Source organism: Dacryopinax primogenitus (genome assembly GCF_000292625.1).
Source record: "Dacryopinax primogenitus strain DJM-731 SS1 chromosome Unknown DACRYscaffold_23, whole genome shotgun sequence".
Lineage (NCBI taxonomy): Eukaryota > Fungi > Basidiomycota > Dacrymycetes > Dacrymycetales > Dacrymycetaceae > Dacryopinax > Dacryopinax primogenitus.
The window spans coordinates 247,101-272,563 of NW_024467220.1; the positions used below are offsets into that span (position 1 = coordinate 247,101).

The 25,463-nt window shown below is 50.8% G+C and overlaps 7 protein-coding genes across 7 annotated transcripts; 4 read left to right on the forward strand and 3 right to left on the reverse strand.

Annotated features, from left to right (window-relative positions):
• Positions 1–2,484: 2,484 nt before the first annotated feature.
• DACRYDRAFT_59226 (uncharacterized protein) lies at positions 2,485–2,731 on the reverse strand (the record flags this gene model as incomplete). The annotated part of the gene is made up of 2 exons (XM_040775546.1): positions 2,485–2,606; positions 2,647–2,731. Coding segments are annotated over 2 exons (207 nt in total), but the record flags the coding sequence as incomplete, so codon positions are not given.
• Positions 2,732–3,383: 652 nt separating this feature from the next.
• On the reverse strand, positions 3,384–3,602 carry DACRYDRAFT_44023 (uncharacterized protein; the record flags this gene model as incomplete). The annotated part of the gene is made up of 1 exon (XM_040774552.1): positions 3,384–3,602. A coding segment is annotated over one exon (219 nt), but the record flags the coding sequence as incomplete, so codon positions are not given.
• Positions 3,603–7,222: 3,620 nt separating this feature from the next.
• On the forward strand, positions 7,223–11,256 carry DACRYDRAFT_25116 (uncharacterized protein). The gene is made up of 7 exons (XM_040774017.1): positions 7,223–7,949; positions 8,007–8,243; positions 8,326–8,586; positions 8,654–8,749; positions 8,803–9,084; positions 9,139–9,346; positions 9,398–11,256. Exons 1-7 carry the CDS (start codon positions 7,332–7,334, stop codon positions 10,888–10,890), a joined length of 3,195 nt encoding a protein of 1,064 aa, XP_040624223.1. The 5' UTR covers positions 7,223–7,331; the 3' UTR covers positions 10,891–11,256.
• Positions 11,257–13,919: 2,663 nt separating this feature from the next.
• On the forward strand, positions 13,920–14,414 carry DACRYDRAFT_25117 (uncharacterized protein). The gene has a single exon (XM_040774018.1). The coding sequence runs from the start codon at positions 14,018–14,020 to the stop codon at positions 14,255–14,257; it is 240 nt and encodes a 79-aa protein (XP_040624224.1). The 5' UTR covers positions 13,920–14,017; the 3' UTR covers positions 14,258–14,414.
• Positions 14,415–14,710: 296 nt separating this feature from the next.
• Positions 14,711–17,035, forward strand: DACRYDRAFT_25118 (uncharacterized protein). The gene has a single exon (XM_040774019.1). The coding sequence runs from the start codon at positions 14,740–14,742 to the stop codon at positions 16,978–16,980; it is 2,241 nt and encodes a 746-aa protein (XP_040624225.1). The 5' UTR covers positions 14,711–14,739; the 3' UTR covers positions 16,981–17,035.
• Positions 17,036–17,138: 103 nt separating this feature from the next.
• DACRYDRAFT_84872 (Metallo-hydrolase/oxidoreductase) lies at positions 17,139–20,111 on the reverse strand (the record flags this gene model as incomplete). Its single annotated transcript, XM_040776706.1, has 10 exons — positions 17,139–17,363; positions 17,412–17,656; positions 17,706–17,871; positions 17,923–18,357; positions 18,411–18,557; positions 18,781–19,041; positions 19,091–19,269; positions 19,325–19,665; positions 19,715–19,852; positions 19,906–20,111. The coding sequence occupies 10 exons, from the start codon at positions 20,109–20,111 to the stop codon at positions 17,139–17,141; spliced, it is 2,343 nt and encodes a 780-aa protein (XP_040624226.1).
• A 2,513-nt stretch (positions 20,112–22,624) lies between these two features.
• On the forward strand, positions 22,625–24,310 carry DACRYDRAFT_25119 (NADP-binding protein). Its single transcript, XM_040774020.1, has one exon. The coding sequence runs from the start codon at positions 22,697–22,699 to the stop codon at positions 23,348–23,350; it is 654 nt and encodes a 217-aa protein (XP_040624227.1). The 5' UTR covers positions 22,625–22,696; the 3' UTR covers positions 23,351–24,310.
• Positions 24,311–25,463: the final 1,153 nt, after the last annotated feature.

Below are 25,463 nucleotides of genomic sequence, written 5' to 3' on the forward strand. Positions count from 1 at the left end.
GCTAGAACATCTTGCTTACTCAGCCTAGTCAGGTGATCAGGTCATATGAGGTCATGCACAGCCATGCACAGCAGGTCACCTGACCATCCAATCCTTCCAGCAGGTTCCAGCACATGCCAAGATATACCAGCTACTTCCATGTCATAAAGGCTTAGTCATGTCTCTTGACCAAGCAATGAGCTGGTGCCCTGACATTGGCCCATTGTCATAACACCCTCCTAGCCAAAGCTGCATGCTTCCACCAAGAACACAATCACCCATCATAAGCTTCATTAGTAGTTAATGACTAGTACTAAACATCTAGTAAGATAAGTACTCACCAGATTGAGAACTTGAGGGGTGAACTCCCCATACCATGCAATCCTGTGGAGGCATCCATTGATGCCCACTTGCCACAGGTGGACATCATGGCCCAGGAGGTTGTAACCATCATGAGTCACACCAGTGATAGTGCGAGGAGCCTCAGAGATGCACTGCTGGATAGTGTTCCAAGCACCTGCAGTCAGACCACGGATCAGCTGGCAAGGGCCAGGGGAGGGGTTGGGGCCATTGGCAGGCATGGTCATGCAAAGCATTGAGAAACAATTTGAGATGGGAGTGGGAATGAGATTCCCAGGAGGTAGTGGGAGGGGGTTCTGCCAACCCCCCCATGCCTACCATGGGTCCCATCAAGACAGTCATGGCAGGAGTATGGGAGGGATGGGCCGGGATCATCAGTGCACTCGAGATTGAGACTGAGGGACCATTGGATGGCATGACCAAGTTGGTGTTTGAGGGAGGGGAGGGAGTGAGAGCTTGAGCTGCAATCAAAGCTAGCATGAGACCTTGGTGATGAGGTGATATGCACACTAGATGTTGGTGTGAACAAATCCTTGTCCCCACTGCCCATGTTCCTGCCTGAATCAGCATGTGTGTTTGTGGTGACAAATGGGTTCAAGGAGGTGATGTTGTCTAGGAACCAGTCAGCTAGATCTCACAATGAACAAAAACGAGTACTCACTGTTTTCCATTTCTGAGTCCCCATTGTCATCTGTATTGAGAAAGTCCATCACTCATGCTGAGTGAAGGGCTTTGAAGTGTTTTTGAGGAGCCACCTTGTTGTAAGTTGTTGTGCATTGTTGACAAGTATTGTGGGTTCAGATGGGAGATGGTGGTAGAGATGAGAGATGGGGGGGATGGGGATGTGGATTTCTTGGAGATAAATTCCCCCTGAACCCCCACCGTGCACCACTTGAACAAAGCCTCACTGTCTAGGCCCCCACAAATGAGCCCTCCAATCTCACACATTATTCGAATTTATCTATGCTCATCTGCCTAGTACCTCATTAGTTAGAACTTGTTATTTTATCTAGTACACAAATTTTGTATTCTAGATAGCTGTATGTCTCATAATGATGAGTTTTAGACTCAACCTTAGTGTTTTGCGTGGCTTGGCACAATAATTCCTTTGATTTCCTAGTGTGGGGACTTACAACACAACTGGACAATAACACTTCAAGTTCATGGATTATTTTAAAAACAGTACCTAGCTGTCAATCTAGTATTTAATGAATTTTTGAATTAGTTTCACTCACCAGCTCTCACATTCTTTTCAAAAATCTAGTTTTAGATCAGTGCCCTGCCAGATGAGTCATCATCCTTGCTGCTCATTTGGCAAATCCTTGATTGTTCATGTGCCCTAGATCAATGGGGCTGCATTCCGTGCATGGGAGTCTCAGGTGTCTTGTCTTGAGATATATTTTGGCCTGGGTACACCTACTAGATTAGGTCATGGCCTAGTAGCTCTTGTTCTATGAGAGCTACTAGGTAGGGAGCCTGGTTTGTCAAGTAGATGTCATTTATAGAAATGAGAATCTATGCATAGGTTTACATTAATCAGTCATTACAAGCCCTCAGTCTGTATTCAAGTAACTAAAATGTAAGGTTATTGAGAGCACAGGTCATGTGCTCAAAGGCTTCTGTGCTGTTGTCATCTGCATCAGCATCACCAACATTGTACAAATCTGCTTCCTTGGCGGATGCTTCTTGTTTCATTGATCTTGCCTGCTCAATTTCTGCTTTGGTTTCTTCTGCCTGTGATGGGCTCAGGCCATGAACCAGGGGGATAGAAGCTCATTTGCTGATCAAGGTATCACCAGAGAACCCCGGCAGTGAGAAGCTATCAATGATCCAAGCAGCAATCACATGATTGATTAGCTTGCGATATGCTAGATGTTCTTGCATCTCTGCAGCTAGCAACACATCACCTGAGCTTTGGACGGCCTTGAGTTTTGGCAGCATGTCAGTCAGCTCAATGTGTATCATGGTCCACACTCGCCAAATCTCTACATCAAGTCATCGAATTTCCTCCATAGCACAGCAGACAAGGAGCCATTGGACCAAGGTGGCTTGAATCTCTGGCTTTGCCCACTTGCACTCATGCACATCATCTTGAGAATACTGCAGGAGTGAGAAATCGGAAAGCCAGTAGTAGGCAAGGACTTCTCACAGCATGGGTATAGGTTGGTGGACACAGGCAGCAAGCTCATTGTACTTGTTGAGGGCAATCCAAATTGCATTGCTTCTTCTTTGTAGTGCCTCTCCTAGCATGCAACACATCTTGTAGCCTAGGTTGCAATCAGTACTTGAGGATGTACTGGGACAGACCTGTTCCCTGGAGATCCAGCTTTTTGAGCTCAAAAAGCCATTGAACCACCAATGATTCTAATGAATCCAAGGCCTTGTTATACTCTCAGAAGTTCAGGTCAATCTGGGTCTGCTGCCACTTGGCACACTCCGGAGACCAGCAAGATGTCCATAGTAGATGCTTGTATTCAACTGCCAGTTTCTCCAAGTGCTCGATCATATTGATTGCCACAATGTATCCTCATTGAAGTGCCCATTCACACATGTTGCTAGAACCTGAGTACCAGGTTTCTGGTGTAGTGTTGACAAACCCATCAAGTCCAAGCTCAGCAAGCCTTGATCTAGGAACCGTGTTAGCAACATGTCATGAGAGCCAATGAAACAGACTCATTTAGCTGCTGCTAGACTTTGCAACATCTCAAGGTAGTTGAAGGCAAGTACATCCTCTTCTGGTTCTGTGACAAGGCAGGAGAAGTATTCCTCTTCCTCATGGATGTATCAAGAGAAGTCTTCATCAGTCAGATTTTGCTGTTGCTGGAACTTGATGACCAGTGGCTGCATGGTTGTGAAGATATGCAGGGCTTGGCAGTAGTTCTCATACAAAAAGTCAGCTGGATCTGTATCAGCAAATAGTGAGAGCCAAGGAAGAATCACTTACCTAGTCCAGCTTGCCTGTCCTCATCCCATCTAGTCCAGAAGAAGTGGAGACTCGTGTGACAATGGTATTGTGAGCCATGTCAGAACAAGTGTGCTGTCATGTTCTGTTTTGAGAAAATCTGCTCATTGGTTTTGAAGTCTTCTAGTCCAGCAGTGGCAAGAAAACAAGGGTGGAAGCACAGTTGACACTTTCGGTTTTGGGCATATCCGTGAAATGCCCCCATGAAGAACTGGAGACTGAGGGCTTCAGCATGAGCACCCAGCATGCTACAAGTGACCATTTTGGAGTGCTTGCAGCCAATATTGTAACCCACTGCAACACCTGTGCTGAAGACATCTAGTACCTTGCTCAAACACACTAGGGAGTATTTTGCCCTAGATTGCAAGTTAGTATAACATCTAGATTGTAAAGCAAGAACAGAATGGTACATACAACTTGCCAGATTGGATCATATCTGCGGACCACAAGATCATGCCATGTTGACAAGCAACTAAGAAGTTACCCATCACATGCAGGCCCTCCATCCAATGTGAATGCTTGTCCTTAGCCTTCCATGTCTTCCACTTGGAGGTGCAGACCTCCCCAGGATTCTTGCAGGCAGTTGGTGCACTGCCAGAATGAGAACACAGGGCATCCAGAGTGCTTGTGGGTGTGTGCAAGTTATTTGAGATACTGAGAGAACTTGCCTTCTTGCTGTGCACTTTCCTGTGTCCATGTTCCTTGTACAGGTCCACAAACTCAGGGGAAAGGACATAGTTGCTGGGAAACTGTTGGAGGTCTTGATATCTGGTGGCAGGGAATCATTTGCTTGAATTATTGCCATCCACCGCCACAAGTTTACTATGCTGCAAAGAGGGCTTGCCATGTAGCCAGAGAGAGTCAGCATGCACCTAGATCTAATTCACAGAACTTACTCAATACTTGCAAGCACTGCATGAGTTGAGCAAGTGCCAATTAGGGGCATTGTAACCAAATCCCGCCTTCACTAGCCCTTTGATGTACATGATCATCTCAACCCATGCATCATATGCTTGACACAGCTGGATTCAAAAGTAGCATCAATATGGGCACTGCTCTCCAGTCAATCCGTGAGCAACTGAGAAAGAAGGAAACTCTACTCACTCAATGTAAATTGCACAAGATATGAGTGAAGGCCTCATGTGACATGTAGGCTCAAATACAACAGTGGTGGAGGACTTGCAGCACATCCAGCGAGATTGCAACATGAGGGATAGCAGGGGTACATGGCATGAATCCCTGCTCGACCAAGTGCGCAATAAGATCTTCTCTGTCATTCAAGCAGTGAAACTGATGGTAAGACGACATGAATTGGATTTGTGGAATGCAGCATCATGACTTACTCTTCCAAGTCACAATTTGCAACTGAACCGAGTCCATGTTCTGATTCTCCTCACTTGTCAACTCATTATTATCCCCTGAGCCTACTGCACCCCCACCATGTCACCAACTCATGAATGCATGTCCAATTGAAGGTACAAGGTGCTGCCAATGACTTGCCATGGAGGCAAGTTGCTTTGCATAACGGCCTTGTCCTCTAGTGTATCCTGGACCATGATGGGATGCCCTAGATAGGCATAATCAGAACTTGAAACCTTTGCAGGAATGGGTGGTCATACCAATGTTGGTTCCATTATGCATGCAACCTGCACTGCTGCTCGTCTCTTGCCCATTTGGAGAACTGTTCATCTGTCTCCCACTCATCCTCAGTGTCCTCATCCCTCTCTCCTTGTTCGAAGGGGATTGCACTGGGAATCCCCACATTGACAGTGTCATCATCCATCATCAAGTCAGCCCTGCCATAGCTTTCCGTGAGGTACTGGAATGCTTGTGTGTCATCAGGCACTGGTGATCCAAGTAAGTCAGTGTGGATCGTGAACCCAGGGAGCACATGCATACCACTTCACCATGAACTTGTTTCTTCTTTTAGCTGTTCCTTGTATGCATAGATGGCCTTGTAGTTTAAGGTCTCTCTCTTTGCTAAGGTAATACAAGGAGCAAGGCCATGTTGGTACTCCTTCCTCATGTTGACATGGTGTTTTTGCCTTTGAGTGGCACTATCCTTGAAGTCAGCAATCCAGAAGGCTCTAGAGGTTGATGCATGGTTGTGGGGAATGGTCAATGGGGAGGAGAAAGCATTCTTTCAAGAGACAGGCATTAGTTCAAAAAGGAATAGCGAGGACTAGTACCAGTTTATGCCTAGGGTGTACATTGCTTGATGTGTGTGTTTCTCTAGTCATGTGCAGTAGGTCTTGGTGGTCTAGGTTGCCTCTGCAGGGGGCAGACCAAGACCCAAGGGTTCTGTCCAGATTGGGTGGTAGTAGGGCTGGATGAGCTGGATCGCGGGGTCTTTGCGGTAACAAGTGATTCCGTGGCGGGGCTGCATTGCGCCCCGTTCACGGGTTTGTGCACAGGGGCCCGAGGTACGGGTGAGGATGAAGGTATACATCATACCAAAAGTGGAATACCTTTTCTAAAGCGGGATGCCCAATCTGGCTGACTTCTGGGCAGTTCGGCGAGTTTCGAAAGGTTAGTAAGCCATGTATTACTTAACTTACAGGGTAAGAGGATCGGCCTGAATAATGCTGTGCACCGCAGAATCCAGAATCAGCTCCAGAAATCCAGAATCTAGGAATTTAGTGGGTTGTCCAATTCAGCGGGAAGCAGGAGAAGCGAGGGTCAGAAAGCTGGATATTACACGGATGCATCGGCATCGGGCGGCCGGCGGAGTGGTCCGTGCGTCGGCAGCAGCTTCGGGGGCGTTCGCGGACGGACGGACGTTAGCGGAGATGTGAGTTTGCGGAACAGACCGTGGCGCGGTGATAGGAGGTGTATAATGTGAGGAGGGGCATTTTGGTGAAGTTGCGTGTGTGCCGTGGATGTGCAGTGTGGGTGCTGGCACACGTGTCATGATGATAACCCTGTCTCTGGTCTTGAGTCGAGAGCGGTAGACTCGGAGGAACGAAACATGCGTTCTGGCCAGTGCTCTGGTTCGGTGCAGCTATAGTGATAGACGAACACTGCGTTGTCATTTTGCACTAGTCGTTGCTGGCAAATGCAGAGCCCAGAGCCAAGCGAGGAGAGCCGATATAACACCCTCATAGGCCCGATTAGGGGGTTATTGTCTTCCTTCTACCCAGAGCGGTGGCTGGGGTCCAGTCTTGTCCGCCCGATTGTTATGGCGACGCGTCGCGTGGGTGTTCACCCTGATCCGCGTACAAGGGCCAGAGTCTGTTCCAGGGTCGGCACTCCCCGCACGCTCAGTCGCTGGCGTGATGGCGCTTGCTCTCCCTTGAGGTTGGACAAGTAGCCACTTTGGTATAAAGGTTGCCAGAGGAGAAGACGCCTTTCTTATGAGCCTGGGAGGCCGGAGTTTCGCGTGCGCTGCACGAGCGCTACATCAATGGGAGTTCCAGGGCAGTGCGAGTGCGGGACAATGGGATTTGTGCAATGATCATGCCCTTCAGTTTCCGTTGTCTAGGATCAGGGATGGTTTTGGATTATGACCACGCTGTTGATTGTACACTTTCGCATGAAGATTGAAGGCCCTGTTTAGCAACGGTGAAAGAGAAGGTGTTTTGATGCTGTGTGTTGTGGTCCTTTCCTGGTTCTGGTTCTGGAAGGGAAGAGGGTCGGTTACGGGTGCTGCTGATAACGCGGATAGGCACGGAATCAAAAGTTTGGATCAATAATAAGAGAGAAGGGAATTTGACCCCGATGGAATAGCAGGTAAAAGAGTGGGGGTGCACACGGGGTCCCGGATTGGTGAGCCTGTGTAACCCTCATACACTTTGGTATATTCCCCCCTTCACGGCCCCTTGTGCCCATCGTCTCTCTTCTCTCTGCCTCCCTCTTTGCTCACCCCCGTCGCCATCGCCTCCTTTTCTTTCAACCACCACCACCACCATCGCCTCGACGACCTCGATAACAACATTTTACTCACAATCTCGCCTCTTGTGTATACCAGTCTCCACATAGTCCACCCACCCACTTCAACCCGGGCAACGCCCACCCCTCTTCAGCAAAATCAATGGCAGCCTCCATCCGCAAGAAATCGGTACAAGGGGGTGCACCCATTCTGGACAGTATAGCCAGTACCATGAATGGCTCAGCCGCCTCCACGCCAATGAGCGCTGGTCCCAGTGCTGCAGGCCCACTCTCAGCACCTTTCATCATGAACACTCTCCTGAACAGGGGCGCATCCTCCTCCTCCTCGCTCTACCAACAATGTTCCAACCTCCGCGCGCGCCTTACACGTCTCTCAGGCTTCTCCCCGTTCTTTACCATCGCCGCGACTTCCCCTCTCTCCGCACACCCGCGGAATAGCACCTTCGACGGGCAGTTTGCTAATCAGCCGAAACGCGACTCGAGCAACCCTGTGAACCAGCTCTGGGATCTTTTCCGACTGGGTCTACCACTTGTGTACATTTGGAACCTTGAGCCTCCCTACGGGAGCGAGCCTATCACCTCCGTCGATGGGAATCCAGAGGCACTCGAAAGCGAAAAATTCAACCTTAACGAGGCGAAGAAGGCGATCCTCTTCTTCAGCATGGGTATCACCAAGCTGAGCAAGACGGGTCAGTGGAAGGGCCCCCCGGGGTTCACTGTCAGTGACCTGCAGGGGGAGGATACAAACGGGTTCGTCAAGGTGCGTTGTTTGTTCGGTGTCTAACCCCGCATACCCCTAACTTGGTTGCTACGCTAGGTCGTACATGCTGTTTCTCATCTCCTTGACCTGCTCCCGCCCACCATTCTCCCACCTGCAGAAGCAGAACCCTCTGCCAGCGCTTCAGGCGCATCGGACGCTCTCCGAGCCGCCCTCCCAGCCTCCGGGCAACCCTCTGCTGGCCCCTCAGATGAGCACGAACGGTCACGTAAGCACGTGATCAACGAGCTCCTAGCGACCGAGAGGAAATATGTGCAGGATTTGGAGAACTTGCATGTGCGTCATCTTCACTTGTTGCATGTGTCATTACGTGAAACGCGGACTCGATCGAGCGGTGCTGATGGGGGATCTGATACAGGATTACGCGACTGCCCTGGGCCGACAGAAGATCCTCACCCAGGACACGATCCATGAAATCTTCTCCAGCCTGCGACACATCCTTGATCAACAGCGTCGCTTCCTCATCGAGGTAGAGAAGACCGCCGAGCTGCCCGATGCCGAGCAAGACTGGGGTGTGGTATTCACCAGCGCGCAAACCTTGTTTGAAACCTACATCCCCTACTGCGCCAACTTCAGCAGAGCAGGCGAAATCGTCCTTAGCGAAATGGATCAGCTGATTGTGAGTCCCTTCGTGATTGATGGGCTGGACACGCGTTTCTGATTATGACGCGTGCTATGCGGATCAGCAATTGCCCGACGCGAAGATTGACGCGCGGAGCGAGCTCCAAGCTTTCCTTATTAAGCCTGTGCAGCGCATTTGTCGCTACCCCTTACTGCTCAAGGTAAGCTCCGAGCACTGTGCCCCATGTTGTTCCCCATGCCAACCTATACACAGGATTTGCTCAAAGCAACACCGCCATCAAATCCGCATCACCAGTCGGTGTCTGATGGTTTGCAGGCTGCAGTTACCTATGCCGAGCATGTGAATGAGAGCCAGAGGAAGTACGAGAACCAGCAGACAGTGCGGGCTCTCCGCCGGCGTGTGGAAGATTGGAAGGGGCATCATCTAGATAACTTCGGGGACCTTGTCCTTGATGAGATCTTCATGGTCACCAAGGGTGACCAAGATAGGGAGTATCATGTCTTCCTCTTCGAAAAGATCATCCTATGCTGCAAGGCAAGCCGCGTTTCCTTTTCTGAAAACTGCAAATCAGACTAAGTACTCTAGCAGGAACAACCAACTAACCCGAATGGACCCCAGGATGGAAAGAAAAAGAACGCCCTCACGGGGAAGAACAACTCGCTTCTGCGCAAGGGCGCTGGTACGCCCGGGCCACCCCCACCCCCACCCCCTAAAAACGCGCGCACGACTCCGCTCAGTCTTAAGGGCCGCATCTATCTAAGTAATATCATACGAGCTTCTGCTGATCCCCCTCAAAGTAAGTTCCTCCCCCCTGACCTGGTGTAACCGAAGCTGAGGATACTCGTAGCCGGTGGATCTGCTTATGGTGCTTACTCGACCGCCTACCCTCTCATCATAACCTGGACCGATGTGGGCAACACACAAGAATTCCTCATCCTCCGCTGTCGCAGCGAGGAGCAGCTGCGCCAGTGGGAAGGCGCGATTAGCAGGCTTATCACTGCCCAGCGGGAGAAGCGCGACGTCCGCAGTCGTGGTGCCTCTATATCCACCTCCCACGCACCGATACACGAGCGCGGCTTCAGCGTCGGCGCCGATGCCCGCCCTCCTACCATCCCAGCCCCAGGTGGTCACCCATACATGCACCAACAACGTCCCACGCGCGCATTCCCTCCCCCGTCCTCTTCCCAGGCACCCGATTTCTCAGACCGTGACAGTGACACCATGACAGCCCAGCCTCGGAGGAGAGATCACGCAGCAAGTGCTTCCGTCCGCGGGCAGGAACCACCCTTCGTCATGCCCCAGCGCGCGCGCACGGAAGGCACCAACGGCCCTACCAACACTGCTTGGCGCGAGCAGTACCCATACGGCGTACCCCCACCTATGCCGCGTATGATGTCGAACATGTCCACTCAGAGTGCGCAAAGTGAGGCTAGCTTTGGGAACGCGCCTGCTTCCCCGATGTCGACGAATGGCCAGCTCCCGCCTTCGAGGCCTGCGAACGGGACCAGCAATCGGCCACCCAGTCAGAGCAAGATGCGCACGGTGCAGAACTTTGCCAGCGCTAGCTCGCCTGACGTGCCTGCTGTCATGAACGTTGTTCCACCGCGCAAATCCTCTGCAATGCGTCTCGATAGCGAGAGCACTGGCAATCGCAGTAGGAGCGTATCCACCCCTGCACCGTACGTGCCTCAGCAAATTCGGGCTCTGCCCCCAGTGCCTGTCCCCCCTCTGGCGATCAGCACCGGCAACCAGAAGCGTGAGAGTGGGAGCAGCCAATCAACAGCTGAGGAAGGCACGGACGACTCGGACTCCCCCACCTTCCCCTACCAAAGCCCGGATACGCCGTTTGGATCAAACGACAGCTCGCTCCTCGCTACTGCGAACGCGCAGCCGCCGATGCCCAACATGCAGTATATACGCCCTCAACCGCCGCTCCCTACTCAGAGCGCCCAGGTCGTGCCTATGGCCGCTGTTTCGCCCCCTCTTCGTGCTACTCGCTCGCAGGTGTTCTCATCTCGCAGTAACTCGCCTGTCACGCAGAACCTTCCGCCCTTGCCGTCCCCTGAGGTTCCTACGATCAACAAGCCGATCATGGTCAAGGTGTCCTTCAGATCAGACTTATTCGCCCTTACTGTGCAGCGCAACATTGGCCATCAGGAGCTCATGAGCAAGCTTCGAAGGAAGATTGAGCTCTGTGGTGGAGAGTCTCTTGGGCCACTGCGCATAAAGTACATGGACGAGGAGGGCGACCTCGTCAGCCTAGGAGGACCGGACGACCTCGCAATGGCGATGGAAGTTGCCGGGCAGACCCACCAGATCAAGTTGTTTGTTCAACATTGATCTACCTTTGTGACTCTTTCGATTTCCCATTTTCTGGATCTACGACTCGCGAACGAACCTCGAACCGACTAGCCAAGAAAACAAACCAGATTGTGTACTATTACCCGGATCGAAAGGATCTCTTGTATCAACATACCTCTACGTCATATTCTCCCTTGGAGCCCCAGTCCTCTCGATTTCCCCGCGCCTCGACGCTCTGTGAGCGCGCCTGTAATAGGCGAGCCAGACGGCGGGGACATCGGTCGTGTTTACCGATACTACCACACCTTTGGGGGAACCGTTCCGCAGCGCACCGCATCCGTATATTTGTCTCCTCTCCATTTTGATCCGCTTGTTCGTTGTCACATAGTTTTTGGCTTGCCATTGTGTCGCTCCCCTCGACGCGCTCTATCCTGATGTATCTTAATCATGTGTCTCCCTTCTTCTACTTGGAAGAGGCTGGAATCTTGGTCTTAACGGGGGCGTAGTTGCTAGACTAGCAGGAAAGTGCAATGAGAGGAACCCATAATCATGACATTCAGATGTGCCTTGTGTGTGTAAGATGCAGTATTGCCTCGCCCCTGCATGTCCGGTGATGCTGATTTGAAACTCATTACTCCTCTGCGGAAGTTCTGATGCATTGCCTCAGTACGAATATATGTAACAATTGCCACAAAAGTATCGGCATTATACGGGATAGAGTCCAAAAGCTGCCGAGCTCCTTTCCCACGAGACATGCACGGAATGAGTCTTCAAGGGTCTCACCGCATGTTGATATACCTCGTGGCTCTTGGCCAGGCACAGCTCTTTGCTCCTTGTGTGGCTCACTTCAACCGATTGGTCCGGCGCCAGTCCTTGTTTTCTCCTGCACGTTCCTTCTTGTTCACCGGGCGCCTTTCCGACAGAATGTCCGCCCGAAAAGTGGAGTGTTCTCTGAGCAGGCAATGCCGCAAGAAGGGCCAGTCTCCGACGGAGATCGACAAACCTCTGCTCTTGACACCCGCTAAGTAATCACACTCTTGCAGAGAACCCTTTGTGGCACTCTCAATCTCAGGAGACCTTTGCAGGTGACTCCGAGACATGATATGCATAAAAGCGACATCTTCTTGCATCTAGCATAATGTCTTTCAATTCAACAACAGACACTGAATCTCAACATCTCCTGGAGGACTTCAAACACGACATGTCCACGGTCATTCAGAACCAGGATGGCTCTCAGGATATCATCCGAATGCGTCGACTGCCGACCGAATATCCTGAGACGCCGTCTCATGTTATCACCACATCTCCCGAGGCGCTCCCATCCTTCGCCAGTCCCGGTCGTCCAGGCCTCGAGCATCGGAGCTCGAGCCAAAAAACAAATGATTCATCCAAAGATCCCTATACCAAGGCTTCCGGTGGTCGTCCCAACCCTCCTCGCCGGCCGGTCTTCAGCAAGGACTGGTGGAGCTCCGTCTCAGATGACATTGAACGCGAAGGCCAGAAGATTGACGGGGTCTTTTCTATCCCTATTCCCTATACGGGAAGATACCTACGCTTCAGGATCTTTCGCTGGTGGCTTTCTTTCGACGGTCTAGTCATGGTTGGAATCCTCGTCCTTTACACGATTCTTGCGCTTTTCGCATGGAATTCCACACGAGCCGACCACAACAACGCGTTTGTTCTTCCCTCAACAGACAGTATATTTGTCATTACCACCTTGTCGACCGCTGGAACAACGTTGATCGGAATGCTGGTCGGTTCCGCACTCGAAGCCGTTCGTTGGCGCAAAGCCGTGAGAGGTGTCCATGCGGCAACCTTCTTAGGCTTGTCGCAAGCCACCGGCGTTCAAGGACGACTAGCATTACTACGTTCTTCCCCCGTAGCCCTATCGACAAAAGTCTGGGTGATGATTGTGTTCGCCTTCGCTGGGGTAAATTACCTTCTTTCCAACATCCTCACTGTTGGTCTTACATCCGCAACCATCTTCCGTGTCAACGACTGGAAGGTCAACACCATGTCAGGGATCGGGCCTTGGATTCCATACGATATGACGACACTTCTATATCCCACCAACACAAACATGTCGATTCGAATCGCTTATACGTACGATTCGTTTACCTCAGATACCACGCAAGTCTACCAGCTGACCTCCAATATCACCAAATTCACTGGCTCGCAGTACACTCCAACCAGTACGGTGCGAACCCTCTGCGACGATGGTTGCTTCGCGTATATGCTCCCCGGCACGATCGGGCAAATCATCACGTCGGGCCCACAACCCCCCCTGGGCCAATTCTACTGTAACGGGGCAAACCCTCAGGATTGCATTAATCCACCGTTCGTGTTCGACGTGGACGGACTTCAAGCACTTTATGTCTGTGAACCGAGTGACCAATTGTGCGTCGCAAATGCTTTGCTGAACGATCGGAAATCGCCCAATCGATCGAGCTATTCAACCATCAACACCAATTTGACCTCTTGGAACAACTTCAACATTAGTGATACGCTGCGTACCCATGGACCCGCTGCCGTGCTTTATTACGAGCCCTTCACGTATGATGGGCCCGCCGCAGCGTCCAACATGACTGCATGCCAATTATTCACTCCGCATCCGTACGCCATGAACATCTGCTACAAGGAAATGGACTCCTCCAGCATTGCGATTGGCTGGGCAACTTGCGATCCCGTATTGCACAATTGCACACTATCTGACACCGCTTGGCGCGAGAATCTAACGTCCTCTACTATTCTGTCCTTCGAACAGCACTACGTTGGGCTCATCCACTCTTTACCCACCGGCGCACTAACCGGCATCGAAATATTCGATGCCCCGACACCTCTGACGATCAACAGCACTCAATTCTTCACCGTTGTGGCCAACATATTCGCTCAGGGCACTGCCATCACTAATCTTATATACAATACCGCTATCAGCCCGGATCTGGCGCGTTTTGGAGCTGACTTGCACATGCGTGATTTGCTCAGCTGCACATACTCAATCGGGGCCTCTCAAATACAAGTTGACGCCCCAGCCGGCGCAGATGTACCTTGGAGCAACGCGGGAGAAGCGGGCATCGATACGGCCACCGACAGAATAGTTTTATCGCTCACTTCGATAATCATTTTTGCGGTGTTTGCGGCACTGACCCTCATTCTTTGCGCCCTCATGTTTGCATACTCATCCTCGGAAATCACACCTAACAATACCGATTTTGCAGAACTTGACATCACGGCGCGTGCATCTCACTTGCACCTGTTCGATGGCCTTTCGAATGCCGATAACGATGAAATCGTGTCTAAGATTGGACAGGAGTATTTGTGGCTGGGGGAAAGCGAGGATGGGAGGAGCGTGGAGATCTCGAGCGAGAAGCTTACGCCGCTGCAACTGCGGAAGGCCTACTTCTGACCTTGTCACGGTTTTACGTTTGCGCCATATTGAATTATGCTGGTTGTTGTATCGACGAATGTCCACTAGTATACGACTCGATTTTGATACTGTACTGAGCTATATGTTCATAATTTGACGCCCATGGTGTTGTACGTAATGGAGAACAGTAATTTGCCCAGTCAACTATTCAGTTCCCACGCGGTCAATAAGCAATAGAGTTCGGGTGCAATCTTCGGTGTACCGCCCATCAACGAACGTTCATTCTCTGCAGTGCCATCCGTCTTCTTCATATTTCAGCATGTTATCTGGGCGCCGGTACGCTGCGAACACTCTTCTATATATAATCAGCTAACTATAGGGCTGGACTCCCATGAAACGTAAAGCTCTGCATCGCTGTGTCCTGCCGAATCACACCGGTACGGTTCTGATTGAGCCCTGTATAGGGGCCCCCGAGGCACACATTAATAAGGAGTTACGTCGTCTGCTTGCCGTTCTATCGCATGGAAGCCAACTCTACTGCAGTCATGTCACAAGTCCGAGTTGTCGACGAGAACGAATCTCAGGATGTCCTTCACATGCCTCAACTCCCGACTCAAGGTGCTCACACCCCCTCACACTCCATAACCAAGTCTCCAGAAAATATGGCCTTTTTATCCGATTCTAATGCGCCACAGACTGGGAAAAGCACAGCAAACCAATACGCAAGAAACGAGTTGGACTCGTCTGAGGATGGAGAAATCGAGGAGCAAGTTCGCCCTGTCAACACCCCTCGACGAAGGATACACCTTGGCAATAATTGGTGGGGCTCTATGTCCGAAGGTTTGGAGCGAGAGGGCGCCAAAATCAACGGAGTCATATCAATCCCAATTCCATTCACAGGTCGCTTCTTACGCTTCAAGATTTTTCGATGGTGGTTCTCTTTCAATGGCCTGGTCATGATCGGAATCCTCATCTTATACACGATATTGGGCCTGTTCGCTTGGAACTCCACCCGTGCAGATCACAACAACATATTTGTCCTCCCGTCAACCGACAGCATTTTCGTCATCAGCACCTTGTCGACCGCAGGAACTACATTGATCAGCATGCTGGTTGGTTCAGCTCTCGAATCCGTTCGATGGCGTAAAGCAGTCAATGGTGTATATATGGCCACTTTCCTTGGATTGTCCGGTGCGACGGGCACACAAGGCAAGCTCGCACTGCTTCGATCGCCCCATATAGTCTGGTCCACAAAGGTCTGGGTTCTTATCGTCTTTGCTTTCGCCGCAGTGAACTACCTGCTCTCTAATATCTTGACGGTTGGCCTATCATCAGCAACTGTGTTTCAAGTGACCCACTGGGAGTTCAACACAATGTCGGGCATTGGGCCGTGGATCCCGCACGACCTCACGAGCATTCTTTATCCGACGAGTATGAATATGTCAATCCGTATCGACCACACTTACGATTCATTCACTTCCGATAGCACGCAAGTGATACAGCTCACGACCAACGTCACGCGGTTTCCTGGCTCTCACATCATTCCAACCGCTTTCCGCACTCTCTGTGACGACGGTTGCTTCGCATATCTCCTGCCTGGGACAGTGTCACAAGTTATCACTCCCGGTCCACAGCCGCCCATCGGACAGACTTATTGCAGTACCGCTAGTCCGGAAGAGTGTGTAACACCTCCTTTCGTTGTTGACGTGGGAGGCCTGCCAAGTCTTCTGGCTTGCCAACCGGGTGATATGTTGTGTATTGCGAATGCTATTCTCGACGATCGCAAGTCGCCCAATCGCTCAAGTTATGCGACCATGAATACCAACCTGACATCCTGGCCGAACTTTGCCGTTAGCGATACTTTGCGCACACATGGTCCTGCCGCAATGGTCTACTTTGAACCATTTACTTTCGACGGGCCTGCGGAAGCTTCGAATATGACCGGTTGTCAGTTAATGACGGCTCTGCCATACGCCATCAACATATGTTACAAGCATATCGATCAATCTAGTTTTGCGATTGGTTGGGCAACATGCGACCCAGTCTTACACAATTGCACCTTCAGCGACACGACATGGCGAGAATCGTTGACATCTTCCACGATCATGTCTCTTGAACAACGACAAGTGGGAGTCGTTCACTACTTGCCGACGGGTACCTTGAACGGCATCGAAGACTTCGAAGACGCTTCCTTGCTCACGATTAACAGTACTCAGTTTTTCAACGTTATCACCAGCGTCTTCGATCAGGGCACCGCCATGAGCAATCTAATTTATAACGCTGCCAACAGCCCCAACTTGGCTCACTTCGGTGCCGACCTGCGAATGCGAGACCTTCTGACTTGTACATATTCACTCGGCGCCTCACAAATACAGGTTGATGCCCCATTGGGTTCCAACGTGTCCTGGAATAACGCTGGACAAGCCGGTATCAACATTGCGACCGACCGAATCATCATGTCCTTGACTTCAATTATCGTTTTCGCGACCTTCGCGGGACTTACCCTGGTTCTCTGTGCACTCATGTTTGCATATTCCTCCTCCCTCATTACGCCAAACAATACCGACTTTTCTGAGCTGGATATCGCCTCTCGAGCAGCACATTTGCGTATCTTCGATGGGCTCTCCAATGCGGATAACAAAGAGGTGGTTGAGAGGATCGGGCAAGAGCGAATTTGGCTTGGGGAAAGCAAGGACGGGAGGAGTATAGAAATGGCGACCGAGAGACTTCCGCCACTGCAGTTGCACAAAGTGTATGTTTGAGTTGCCTCCCTAGTGCTGCTGTATTGTGCTTGTTATACTTGTAATTCTTTTCTGCCTCATCATCCATCAAATAACCAATGCAATGCCATACCACGCGATCATAATACATTGTGCAGATAGCTGCTGATATTAGTTACAATAAGCCGAAGTTAGCGATCTTACTCCTTCATTCGGGCCTCTACCCCTTCCTTGGACACCTGCTCCATCTCCTTGCTTACCTCGTTCTCGCGAGCCTCTCCATCGATGAAGAAGTCTTGTTCTCCATCCCAGCCGCTCCTATCGGCGGATATGTAGCTCTCCGTCAAACTCCCATAAGTGGTAAGCGCCATCGCCAGCACATCCTCTATACGCCTCCTGAATGTTTGTGATGCGCTCTTGACAGTCTGGTTTGAGTGTTAGCTTCATTCTTGGTTGAAATCACAGGAACGCACCATCGTAATAAGGTTGATGTCGGCATACTGCTCATCGAGTCGTATTCGCAACGCCGGCTCGGTCAGCTCTAATCCCTCTTCGTCTTCATCTTCGTCCATCTCCTTCCCTTGGGCATCTAAGAACTGCACTTGTCCGAAGTACAACTCAAGGAACTCAATGAGCTGCGTTAATCGGCGATTCGCTGCTGCTTTTGGCACTTCTTTTTCATGAACGTGATCGGCATGGATATGCCGTCTGGAAGTCACTACACGAATGTAAGTTGGAGGAAAGCACGGCGGATGGAAAGAACGAACGTTTCACAGAGGCCGGGCTTGCATCAATTCCGTGAATGAGGGCCATTGCAGCATCGGCGATCATGTCATTGCTCCCACTCGAAACCCATTCTAGAACGATGTAGCCTCCAGGGAATCCGTTTTCTTCTTGGGAGATTGTGGGCTCTTCTTTTACGGCGTCACGCATCTGAAAATCGACTTCAACATGGGTCAGGGAGCTAGACCGTATGAATCTCACCCCCTTAACATCCAGCAAGCCCATGGCACGCATCGTCCGTGTCCCTTCCGCGTCAACGCCCTCCGTAACAGATCCAAAGAGTCCTTCCAAGTGCCACTTGACCAATTCCCACGTTAAGCCCGGAATGCACAACCTCTGCTTTTGCACGATGGTGCTCGTGCTAAGACCAGTGAAGTCTCTCAAGTCTCGCGGATCCAGCAAAGTGTAGGTGAAGTCCTTCGACACCAGTAATCCAGATAACTGCGCACCAGCTTGTGGCGCATGTTCCGCCAGTGTGCCGATGGCTTTGGCAACACGCTCTCCGCGGAATATGAGCTCGAGCGTCTCGCAGTTCTTCGGGGTGTGAATGGTGATGTGCTCATTTCGCTCCTTGTATCCAGCTTGGAGAGCAGCTTTGAGTCGGAACATTTGTGATTGTTCACCGTGAACCAACACCTTCATGTATGGCCAATCAATAATTCGCCCAGCGCAGCGTACAGGATGCATACCACATGCGGTGCTCCGATTGCCTCGATGAACTCGCGGTTCTGAGCGTAGTCGACGTGTGCCGAGAACGAGATGTTGTCAACTGTGCAACGCAGCGGAATCGGCGTGCCCTTCATGGCATTGATTTCGTCAGGTTCATTCATGATGTTCTAGAACAGAGTCAGCATCATGTATCAGTAAAGATGGAGTGCGCCCGAGAGGATATCCGGGATGGAACCAGTTTGCTGTGGTTTTAGCATGTCGGGTCAAAAGGGAGGGGGGGGGGGGACAAGCTGCATACAATGATATGCTTTTGCCCAAACATGCGTCCCACGCATATCCCTCCTTTCTCCATTCGTCCAAATGACAACGTATAAACAACAAAGCACTCACTCTCGCCATGCTTCCTTCCACGGAATAACCCGTCAGGACGATCCCGTTCCTCCGGTCAGGCGCCCACATCTCTAGCAACTCTCTGCTAGCACCGCTCTGCATCATACCTGGACTAGCAAGAATGACACAAGGCGGACCCTCTCCGATCTTCTTTTCCCACCCGCTTGAGCGGGGGATGTGGGAGACGTGCCTGAAAACGAAGGGATTTTGGTTGTTTGCGAACCGCTGCCGGATGTTGTTGTTCATAACATGGACGTAGCCCTGGGTGAATTTCAGCTGAACGTTCGAGAGCGATCAAGTGAATACGGGCCTGGTAGACCGCCATGCATTTCCTCGCCAAGGCGGATGCGTAGTAGATAGGGAACTTGTGCAGTTCCGGGTGCTTCTCAAAGAAGTCATCCAGAATGAGCAAGAGTTCTTGCGCACCACCAACAGCAAACACGGGCATCAGTACATGACCGCCGCGCATGAGGATACGATGGATGAGCGCTGTGAAGGTGTTCAATCAGGCTGGTTCTGCTTTTCCAGCGAGGGTGAGACGCACACGTAAACCGCTCTTCCTTCTCTCTTCGCCCTTCTGTGCTTTGTACCCCGAACGTGCTCTCAATGATCAGCACATCAATGCCTGCACCAGGTGGCACCTCAGCACGGACGAGATGCCGACTTTCTTCCCTCGAGTAATCGCCGGTGTACAAGATCCGTAGATCCGCAAGCTGGATGAGAAACATCGAGGCGCCCAGCACATGCCCGGCAGGATAGGGCGTAAAAGAAAGACCCGGTATGACTGTTGTTGTTGTTGCGAAGGAGACGGCATTGATGAGCGGGAGGGTGATACTGAGATCCAACGGTGTGAACAGGGGAGGGGCGGATGTTGACTGGGCGGCGCTACAGGCAGCAGTCAGTGGAATGCTCGAGAGGACTCTCAATAACGAACCTCATCCGCACATAATCCTGCATCATGAGCCTGTAGACGGCTTTGGTTGGATGGGTCATGTACACCTTCCCTTTCCCGTCTTTGAAGTTGGTTTTCTCCATAATATAAGTCAGACTGGCTGCATGGTCGAGGTGAAAACTACGCTTTTCATTAGCACTCCAATGATCACCAAATCCATTGTATTAGCATACTGCGTAATTAACAAGGCGTCGACTGTACTCCAGTCCAAGTCATCGATGAACGGCAAAGCCGCCATTCCATGAAACGCAGGATGCACTCCAGCGTCGCACACTACGGTGATGCCCGCATGCTGGATAACACAGCAAGAACGACCGACCTCTTGTCCTGCACCCAGCAGCGTGATAGACAGCTTCGGCTCTGTGAGCGAAGTCGCCATCCTTGAAATGGACGAGGACAACTTGCAGTTGGTCGTTGTCGACGATGGCAAAAGCTGTCGAGTCAAAGGCACGGAGGCAATAAATCTCAAGTTCCAAAAAGGGTAAGTGCCCCCACCTTCAACGGGCGCTTGTTCAACGGCCTATCCCACCACATGCGATGCAAATACAGCTAAGATAAAAAGGCTTTCCTTATGAATAGTGCACGAATGTGACTTGACTTTATATCGTTATTCGTGAGTTCGGGCATGCAAGCCAAATGCCGACTACGGGTCTCAGCAGGCTTCAAATACTGCATTCTTTGATAAGAAAGCAACCTTAGCAAACAGCTACCACCATATACTCTCATTGTCACGATCATTCCAGATCAGCGTCTCTGTACAACTAACATGTCATCCCAAGGTAGATCTTATTCGCCTTCGCCCTATGTCGACATTCACGAGCTCGCCTAGGGAACCTGTCTGGCAAAACAACTGGGGTAATTTCCTCCGGTACTCCTTTTTCGGAGGCAGACTCCCTACAATGCCCCTCCGGGCCCTATTCCCTAGAGTACTCCAAGAGCCGGCCCTAAGCAACCCTAATAGGGAAGGTGGTAGTAGGGGAAAGAGTTGCACACAAGGGTCCGGTCACTTCGTCCGGACTGAAATTGTTCTTGTGCATTTTTGCATGCTTCTCCTCCGCTGTTTTTGCACCTCATGGTATCTGTGACTGAGGGGCAGGTCTTTGCTTCACGGATGGATGCTACTATTGCACTGATTGATCACTGTAACATGCAAAATGCATCGTGCCGTGTCAAACAGAGTGATAGTAAGCGGCTTATGATGCACTGTGATCACGCACCTTTATGTCTCTTCTCAGCATCGGTTCGCTTCAAGCAAGGTGAATGGAAGCTCATCACACTTGTCCCTCAGCATACCTGTCAAACAGAAGTCAAGAAACCACGGGCAGCTACAAGTCGTGCACCCTATGTCCGGCACAAAGTCAATCTCACACTTCCTCCGACAGAAACTATTCGGCCCGCAGCAATTCAAGCTATCCTTAAGAAGCAGGATATCGAAATCGGATACAAGAACGCTTATTTTGCACAACAAAACCTCTTGAAGAATAGCATCGAACAACAACACCTTGAATTCCAGATGCTACCTGCTTATGCACACCGAATTCGCTCACGGGACCCTTATGCAACCGTCGATATTTCTTTTGATGCAAATAACCGATTTCACTCGATCTTTATTTGTCCCTCACCTGCCAAGAATGCCTGGACCTATCTTCGTCACTTTATTGCAGTGGATGGTGCATGGACCAAAACGGCATTCAAATACATCCTTTTATTGGCAACTGCACACGATGCGGATAATCACATTATCAATCTGGCCTGGGCCCTAGCTCCGGGTGAAGATGAAGTCACATGGCGCTGGTTCCTTCGACTCTTATCTCAAGCGCTTCCAAATGTCAATCACCCATCGACTATTATTATCTCTGATCGCCAAAAGGGATTACTCAATGCAGTGTCTCATGAATTACCTTATGCAACCGAAGCCTTTTGTGCCGAGCACATCCGTGCCAATATCAAGAAAGCATATGGCGAGGCTGCGCGACGCCGAGTGAAGCCACTTGTGGAGGCCCGGACCCCACTAGAATTCCAGCAGGCACTGGAGAAGCTTCGAGAAGTTAGTGAGCCCGCAGCGCACTATATCAACAATATACCACATGCACGTTGGGCAACATATGCATTTCCCGGAACACGATTTGGGAAGACAACTTCGAATGGTGTCGAGGTCATGAACAGTGCATATTTGAAAGCACGGGCCTATCCAGTACTTCAACTCCTCGATTATATTTGGACCGACCAGATGACGAAGTTTTCCCAGAATGGTATAATGGCTGCAAAGCACTCGGAAAGGTTCACACCATATGCACAAAAGCGCCTGGAAGAAGAATCTGGAAAAGCAACCAAGTATTCTGTTTCCCTTTCGACAGCACTACACGGCAGAATCAAAGCTTCGGGATCACTCTTTGGAGAAGAATACGAGGTTCGATTGAATCCAGTTCAGCATACGGGTGTCTGTACCTGCCGCTTTTTCGAAGATTATATGATACCTTGCCGTCATGCTATCAACCTCTGCGAGGCTTCTGGGATAGCACCAGGCTACTATATAAGCTCTTATTATTCAGTGGATACCCTCCGTGCTACATACAGCTTACCGTACAATCCGGTTCTGCTCACGGAGCTCGAACCGGACATTACTGTGAATTCTCCTATGGGCCGCACCAAAATGGGGTGCCGCTCCATGAAAAGAAAGGAGTAATAATGGTAGATAAGTATATAATAAACAATTATTGTATATAAAGCATCATGAAAAAATGTCCGTGTGATCCGTGATTCAAAATGCGGCAGCAGGAATGACCGGACCCTTGTGTGCAACTCTTTCCCCTACCACCACCTTCCCTATCAGGGTTGCTTAGGGCCGGCTCTTGGAGTACTCTAGGGAATAGGGCCCGGAGGGGCATTGTAGGGAGTCTGCCTCCGAAAAAGGAGTACCGGAGGAAATTACTCGGCAAAACTGCCATCGTGACAGGGACAGCCATGGGAATTGGGAAAGCGATCGCTGATGCACTCGAAGCTGCCGGCGCTATTGTGCACCGAATCGATAAAGAACAATGCGATCTTACCAACTCCACTGCCGTTAACAGCTATATTGGCGCGCTGGGCCCAATCGACATCTTGGTTAACTGTGCTGGCGGTGTCTGCGTGCAGGTACATCATCCAATCGAAGAGATCACCGACGAGATGTGGGAATCGGTGGTCGATGCAAACTTGAAGACCGCGTTTTACTGTACCCGTGCCGTAGCGCCAGGAATGAAGAAGAAAGGATGGGGCCGCATCGTCAACATTTCTTCCGGCGCAGGCCGCAGTGTCAGCCTGACAGGCATACAGGCGTACACGAGCGCGAAGGCGGGACAGATCGGCTTCTCTCGCCAGATGGCACACGAACTCGGGCCATACGGAATCACGGTCAACAACATCGCGCCTGGATTTGTATTGTCCAACCCTACCAGTATCGCCCAGTGGGAAAGCTACGGGGCCGATGGGCAGAAGGCGATCCTCGATCGAGTGGCAACACGCAGATTGGGGAAACCAGAGGATATCGCCAATGGTGTCATGTTCTTCATCAGTGAGAACAGCGGGTGGATCTCGGGACAAACCATTAGCATAGATGGCGGGTCTGCGATGTTCTGAGAAAATAATGATATTGCTGTCAATACGAAACACATTGGACGACTCCCACGTTCAGGGCGATCCTTGTTAGACATCGGTATCGCTATTGATCGAGGTGATCGTCCGTAGATATGTCGCGACATCCGACCGCACCAACATGGTCTCGTGTCTTGTCCAGTTCATGGACAAGTTAGCATCTTTGAATGTAAATTGCTTGCATCTTCTGCACGCACTTTGTGACGTTGCAAAAACACGAAGGGGACATCGTCCACGTCTTGTGCTGTTGAGTGTTGCCAATCGGGAAGCCTGGTGAGGGAGGTTCCGAGCTATCCAAGATGAAAAGCAGGCGGTTCCCTGGCTTCTCGTGTGATTTGGAGCAGTTCCGCAACGGGTATCATTCCGGATCCAGCTGGGGTAAGGCCCTCTAAGTTTGGGAAGGCATGTCGCAAGAAATCGGCCGTGTCAACAGGATTAGCGGAAACAGAATAGTCGGTGTGTAGACTCAACAGTTGGGAGGGAGGGCATTCCTTCCAGATCATTCTTCTTGGCGGCATATTATAGTTGACTGAAAGTCGTAAGTGTGTCAGTCGGGGGCATTCCTCGGCGAACATAACGACTGTCGACTTGGTGACCAACGGCAGTATTCGTTGAGAAGCTGCCCAGCCATCGTCGATCCAGAAAATCTGGAGAAGAGACCAGGCGGATGTGATGTCTGCTAATAGCTCGTCGTTCCACGGCATAAAGACATCGGAGATGAGCCAAAACTGCTGCATCTTACGGCAAAGGAGTAGAGGACGTAGGGCGCTGGAAATCTTCTCGGTAAACGTATTCCTCGGCTCTTCATGCAAGGACATCGATATCCGTAGGCTTGAGATAGATTTGCTCCAGCGAGTTGACAAAACCCGACACACTTGTTGTAGGTTCAGGGCGTGTTCGGCAAAGAAGTGCAGTTCCGCAAGATCAGGTGACGTGATCGACTCCAATAATGAGAGCAGCGCGGGTTGATAATAGGATTCCTCAGAGTCGAGCTTGAGTGAACGAAGGGCAGAAAATCCGTTAATTGGTATCTCGTAAGGTGCGAGTGGGTTGCTATCGCTCGTAATAACGATGTCCAGGGCTTGCAGGGAAGAGATTTGGGCCAGAATCGGAAGGAGAAGAATACCGTCTGTGACCGACTTCAACTGAAATTTTTGCAGGTTGTTCAATTGCGGGAGTAATACCGAGAAAGAAGGATCCAGAAGGTTGCTCCACGTATCCACAAGAACTCGACCTTCAAAGAGGATTCGCAGTTCTTGGAGGTGAGGGCCGGAACGCACCGATGAAACGAGTGTCTTGATTAGAGAAGGCTCCATATGCTGCCTGATGTCTACATGGACGCAAAGAATCGACAGTGGCCATTGAAGCAGTGTAGAGGCAGCAGTGATCGAGTATCTGTGGAATAGCACCAAGTGAAGTGATCGAAGATTGGGCATGAGAAGCATGGGATTGGGGTGGCTTCGGATGGAGACAATGACTTCTTGGACAGAGTCTTTCCTCAATAACATCTCAATCAGGTCAAGCTGGTGAATATGCCGTCCATAATGAGCAAAACGTGTCCACTCATGAGGTTGTATAGGTCGAGACGCTAGACCGAACTTGGACACATTAGAGAGTGATGATCAATGAGGTAGGATGCTCACGGATATGGCTAGATCGTCCGGCAACAAGGCTCTTAACGCTGGACCGTTCGCAGAATCTCTCCAGATAATGGGTTCAACTACCTCCCATATAGACTTGCTCGTTTGGCCAAAGTGGTAGACGTCCGAGATCCGATTACTGAGGAAGTCGACAATGACGAGCACGAGCTCGGGGAGCGAAAAGGCATGGTGCATGGAACACGGTGAGGAGCTGAGACGAAGACTTCTTTAAGAAGGTAAATTGAATAACATGAGGGAGCACAGGATTGTGCTGTGTCCGGTATTGTCGTGTTCCTGACGGATGATCAGGTCGTCTAGTGGCGCGACGCGACAGCGAAGACACGTCTCTTGCCGACGAGCTCGACGTATTCCACGACATCTCACGCCCTCAATTGTGAACATTCAATAACCTATTATGCAAGGATCTGTCTAGTTCATCATGAGCACTTCGCCGTTGC